General features: G+C 44.1%; 1 protein-coding gene across 1 annotated transcript in view; it reads right to left on the reverse strand.

Moving 5' to 3' along the window:
- Positions 1-5,346, reverse strand: part of LOC108683277 (cytochrome P450 6k1) — a 10,941-nt gene extending 5,595 nt beyond the window's left edge. The window contains exons 1-5 of the mRNA XM_018172579.2: positions 5,336-5,346; positions 4,629-4,945; positions 4,037-4,198; positions 1,101-1,289; positions 183-426 (exon numbers count right to left, since the gene is read on the reverse strand). Coding sequence (XP_018028068.1) covers positions 183-426; positions 1,101-1,289; positions 4,037-4,198; positions 4,629-4,910 — 877 coding nt within the window. The 5' untranslated portion in view covers positions 4,911-4,945; positions 5,336-5,346. The remainder of the gene's footprint in view (positions 1-182; positions 427-1,100; positions 1,290-4,036; positions 4,199-4,628; positions 4,946-5,335) is intronic.
- Between the last annotated feature and the right edge of the window lie 284 nt (positions 5,347-5,630).

Raw genomic sequence — 5,630 nt, forward strand, 5'->3', positions numbered from 1 at the left:
AGGCTGAGCTACCTTCAGAGCTCTGAACCGAGTCAGGCAGAGCTACCTTCAGAGCTCTGAACCGATGAAGGCTGAGCTACCTTCAGAGCTCTGAACCGAGTCAGGCAGAGCTACCTTCAGAGCTCTGAACCGAGTCAGGCAGAGCTACCTTCAGAGCTCTGAACCGAGTCAGGCAGAGCTACCTTCAGAGCTCTGAACTGGGTCAGGCTGAGCTACCTTCAGAGCCCTGAACCACGCCAGTTCAGAGCTACCTTCAGAGCTCTGAACCGAGTCAGGCAGAGCTACCTTCAGAGCTCTGAACCGAGTCAGGCTGAGCAGGCCGGCTGCCATCTCAGGGAAGAGCAGAGCGTCGTCGGAGGTTTCTGTGATGCCGAACGCGCAGGAGGCGATCGAACTCATCATGTATTTCTCGCAAAAAGATTTCGTCTGCAAAAAATAAATGATATAATCGACATAATCAATGAAGAAAAAACAATATAATCAATGATGAAAAAATAATACATCAATGATGAAAATTTTTTCACCAAATTACAATAAGTCATACGAAAATCTGAGCACCGATTGCTTAAGGGCAGCTATTCTGAAAACGGTCAGTAAATTATTTATTTATTTATTTATTTCTAATTTTAAATGTTTACATTATCCACGTATTCAAAAATAAACGTCTGACTTAGTTCTAACAACTTGAAAAATTTGTCTAACAACCGCTACTTCGTTTCCTCACTTCAATATCAAATTTATAAAACACTGATTGTTCTTGGTGTCGTATATGATTGTTGTTCGATACGGAAAAATTAGGATTGCAAATATTGTCTTTGAAATCCTTTAAAATCCTGGAATCCTGGAATCTAACTCAGGAATCAGCACCGGCTATAAAAACCTTTGCACCAAGGTGCACGCTGACAACATTGCGCGATATAATCGCGTTATCGAATTGGTATCTTATTATTCACGTCCTAATATGCAGTATGTATAGTTAAAATGATGGACCGGAATGCGATGCGGGTAAGATGCACCTCTGCGTAATGACTATTGAAGTAAAATGCATCTCTGTGGCAGCAATACTAAATAAGATACAAGCATTTAATCGGAGGCAGAACCTGCAGGCAGCAGGGGGACGTGGCGACGTCCTGCATGACGTTCTTGGCCAGCAGGTCGCCCTGCTGCTGCAGCAGCGGGTAGATGCCGCGGGAGCGGTGAGTCGTGAATGTCGGTGACACGACGTTCCTGATCATCTTCCACTCTTCGCCCCGGGCGTTGGTAAGCATCTTGTTCGCCACCGGGTTGACCTGCACGAGAGCAACAGGTTCAACTTGGCTTAATTAGGGTAGATGCTCGGTAGTCACGTTCAACGTTGACTCCAGGTGGGGCGACCTGCCTATCAACGGTGGACGACAAAGACTGCGTGACAATGGACAATTAAGTACGTCTTAAAATCGAAGTATGAACATAAACTTACTTCCGTCAATGAAATTATTAACGCTTCAGGTCCAGTGGGGATTTAAATAATTACCTGCGTTTTTAAAAAGAATTACAGGGATTAAAAGTTGTCCGATCATGATAAATTCCTTCTTTCGTCCGAAATTCAAAGTTCCCATTAAAGTCTCGCAACTTGATGACAGATTTTTGATGCATTGTACGATATTTTCAAACTAAAAATCGAATATGGCACCTGAAAATTTGAGTTGGAACTGTTTTGGAGAATCCAACTTTCCTCGTCAGTGTTTGCATCTCCCTCATTAGACGCTTGACAGTCGTGTGAAGTGTATGCTAGTGTTTGCATCTCCCTCATTAGACGCTTGACAGTCGTGCGAAGTTTATAACTGGGTTGCATCTCCCTCATTATAGACGCTTGATAGTCGTGTGAAGTTTATAACTGGGTTGCATCTCCTTCATTAGACGCTTAACAGTCGTGTGAAGTTTATAACTGGGTTGCATCTCCCTCATTAGATGCTTGTTAGTCGTGTGAAGTGTATGTCAGTGTTTTCATCTCCCTCATTAGACGCTTGACAGTCGTGTGAAGTGTATGCCTGCATGGGTTGCATCTCCCTCTCAGACGTTCGACCGCTCTCTCAACAACGCTGTTCCCATAATGCGATCGTAATCAGTTCAGAGATAAGGAAAACGGACTCTCTTCATACTCTCTTTTAGCAATTGAACTTAATGAAGCCTTTTCAACAGATTTCTCATGCATGATTGGGAATACGCCTTCCGTCGTCAGTAATAAAGAATGGTCTTCAGAGTGTGAAAGTAGAAGTTAAGATTTAATCCTATTGGTGTCAAAGTTGCAAACACTCATAAATGTCATGGTTTTCGTCTCATGACCGTATAGAACAAAAGCAAAATTTTCATCATTAGAAGACAAAGTTGTGTCCTCAAGTTGACAATGTTGCATAATTACAAGAAAGTAATCGATAAAAAGCTATAAGCAATCACTTGAGTTTAGAGGCAAGGACATAAGTGTTCATGACATGCGGTGGTGATAACGGCAGTATTGCTGTGCACAATTGGGGCTAATCAATCACGCATCTGCAGCTGCCGTTTACAATGATAATGTATGAACATTTATGGTTCATCTGAGTAAATTGAATTTGAAGCTATTTCTATATTTTTTTATATTAACTAAATTTTTGTCGAGAGTTCATATCTGCTCGTCTCATATTCCATGCATTCGTTCGAATGTGTGTATGGAAGGTTTGTGTCCGTACATCTTATATCCCATCTATTTTTAAGCGTGGCGTTCGTGGCATCTCGTCTTAAAGAAGTTGAAGAAGGNCGGGTGGCGGAAGTCGTGGCAAGACAGCAACAGAGTTGGTGCTGTCCTAGGCCAAGAACAAACTCGCATTAGGCCAGTTAGGGTTAGGCCACTTGGGGTTAGGCTAGCAGCTATAGAAATGGAGACGCTCGTGCAAGAGGCCCTCAAAGCTTGAAGAATAAGTACAAGAAAGCCTGCCTAAAACAGCTCAGCGGCTGTCTCTTATACACATCTGCGACCTGCCTATCAACGGTGGACGACAAAGACTGCGTGACAATGGACAATTAAGTACGTCTTAAAATCGAAGTATGAACATAAACTTACTTCCGTCAATGAAATTATTAACGCTTCAGGTCCAGTGGGGATTTAAGTAATTAACTTCGTTTTAAAAAAAATTACAGGGATTAAAAGTTTTCCGATCATGATAAATTCCTTCTTTCGTCCGAAATTCAAAGTTCCCATTAAAGTCTCGCAACTTGATGACAGATTTTTGATGCATTGTACGATATTTTCAAACTAAAAATCGAATATGGCACCTGAAAATTTGAGTTGGAACTGTTTTGGAGAATCCAACTTTCCTCGACTACCTATATCTGACACATCAAGAATGTTTGCAACCGCTATTCAACAACCGCTGTTAACAATTAGCAGCTATTGACTATTGCTTTAGTTGATTCTAACTATTTATAGCTACCCTCGTCTGGGTCTAAGAGGTGCAGTATGGTTGAGCCACGTATATTCAAGCTGAATAAATGGCAAGTTGAGCCACATTAATGACGAAGTAGTCTGCATTAGTCTTAGCCTCATTCCCGCTAAGAGCTTAACAGTCGTGTGAAGTGAATGCCAGTGTTTGCATCTCCCTCATTAGGCGCTTGACAGTCGTTTGAAGTGAATGCCAGTGTCTGCGTCTCCCTCATTAGACGCTTAACAGTCGTGTGAAGTGTATGCCAGTGTTTGCATCTCCCTCATTTGCTCAATTAATTTCTTTTCGGTGTTGCTGTTGGGCAGCACATGACAAGCGTTGAAGGTAATGCATGAGCATTGACGTAGCAGGTGCCCAAAATGAACTTCTGGCCAGTGTAAGCTCGGGTGGAATGATTATTATGATTGTGTTGGTGGAATGTTTATTATAACGTTCATTCGTGAATAAACACATGTGAATGCGAAGAATTGTCATTCATTTAATTTTCCTAACTTATTTTTTCCTATTCACGTGACCAACAATTGTGCACAGTGGTTACAAAAATGAGGAGAAGAGACACTCTCCTCAGCTGCACTTACTTTGCCGAGTCTGAAGGTCCGCCGTTCGTCGAAGTGGTCGAAGTCCCGCACGAGGATGCTGCGCAGGAGCTGCGGGTTGCTCACTATCAAGCCAGGCTTCAGAAACTCGTAAAAACCGCAGAAGTCGCGGCCGTTGTGCTCGTAGTAAGCGCGTTCCAAAAACTGAATAAAACCATCGCTCAGACTTCAATAATTTAGATTTCCCGATGCATTTTCAAGTAATGGAAAGAATCAAAGCTGAAACGAAGTAGTCACGCATATTCACGAGCAGGTTAAAATTCCATAAATTTAATAAAAAATAATAATGGGGATTTAGATCCTCTGTCGACTTTGTGGTAAATACACACAAGAATATGACAGGCCAACTCATATTACCAGAACATAATCAATTCATTAATTTTGTTTTCTTGTCGCGTCTTACAGAATTACCTGTAAGTTTGATTGCCTTTCCTGTGTCGCAAATAATTGTAAGGTTGCTCGCTTTTGTTGTTCCGCAGAAACACCATGACCTTGCCTTGTTTTTCTTGCACCACAGAAATAACTAAGTTAGTATCTGTCCGTCTGGCCGACAAAAAAATGCAGGTTTGCTTACATCATAGAAAGGCATGCTGAGTCCCAGCCTTTGGAGTGTGTTGCCCAAGATGAAGACGGGCGTGGTTGAGGGAACGTTTTGCCTGCTCCAGTATTGCATCTTCCTCCTCACGCACCACCAGGAGATGCAAAGCGTGACGAGAAGCAGCGACAGGGATATGGTTCTACTCCAAACTTCGGGGTCTGTAGGATCAGGAGGAGGAGGGAGCTCCTGCACGGTCAAGGAACCCTCCCGCTCCTGCCATGGCTCCTGTAGAGGCCAGACTGCCATGCGTTCCTTCATTGCTGATGTCGGCGCTGCGATGGTTGACAAGCAAACTANTTCCTGCCATGGCTCCTGTAGAGGCCAGACTGCCATGCGTTCCTTCATTGCTGATGTCGGTGCTGCGATGGTTAACCAGCAAACTAATCTTGAGGAGAATAGATTAATTACTTGGTATTATTTATTACATCCACAAGAGAAAACCTATGTTTGCTGTGCGACATTTGAACAGCACACTGAGCGAGCCGAATCCGTTTAATAAGCAGAGCAACACTCGCGATCATTCAGAATACAAAGAAACAACATTATGCAACACACTTCAGTAATACTGCAATGCCTTCGATTAACTCTACACGCACCGCATAACATTTTTCTTACCAGCGCACAACACGTCACCACTATATTAATCCCGCAACACCTCATGCCTCCCTGAGGACGCGACTTACCTCGCTGGCGGCCAGCGCACAAAGAGCGCGGCGCAACTCAGGTCAGCAAGATGATGCTGGTTATCTGATACCACGAGACGACACGAGTGCAGCGTGGGGCAGTGGGGCCAGCGTGGCATGGGGCAGTGGGGCCAGCGTGGCCTGGGGCAGAAGGCCAGCGTGGCCTGGGGCAGAAGGCCAGCGTGGCCTGAGGCAGTGGGGCCAGCGCGGCGCAACTCAGGTCAGCAAGATGATGCTGGTTATCTGATACCACGAGACGACACGAGTGCAGCGTAGGACAGTGGGGCCAGCGTGG

This window comes from Hyalella azteca, unplaced genomic scaffold (assembly GCF_000764305.2).
Source record: "Hyalella azteca isolate HAZT.00-mixed unplaced genomic scaffold, Hazt_2.0.2 contig220, whole genome shotgun sequence".
NCBI lineage: Eukaryota > Metazoa > Arthropoda > Malacostraca > Amphipoda > Hyalellidae > Hyalella > Hyalella azteca.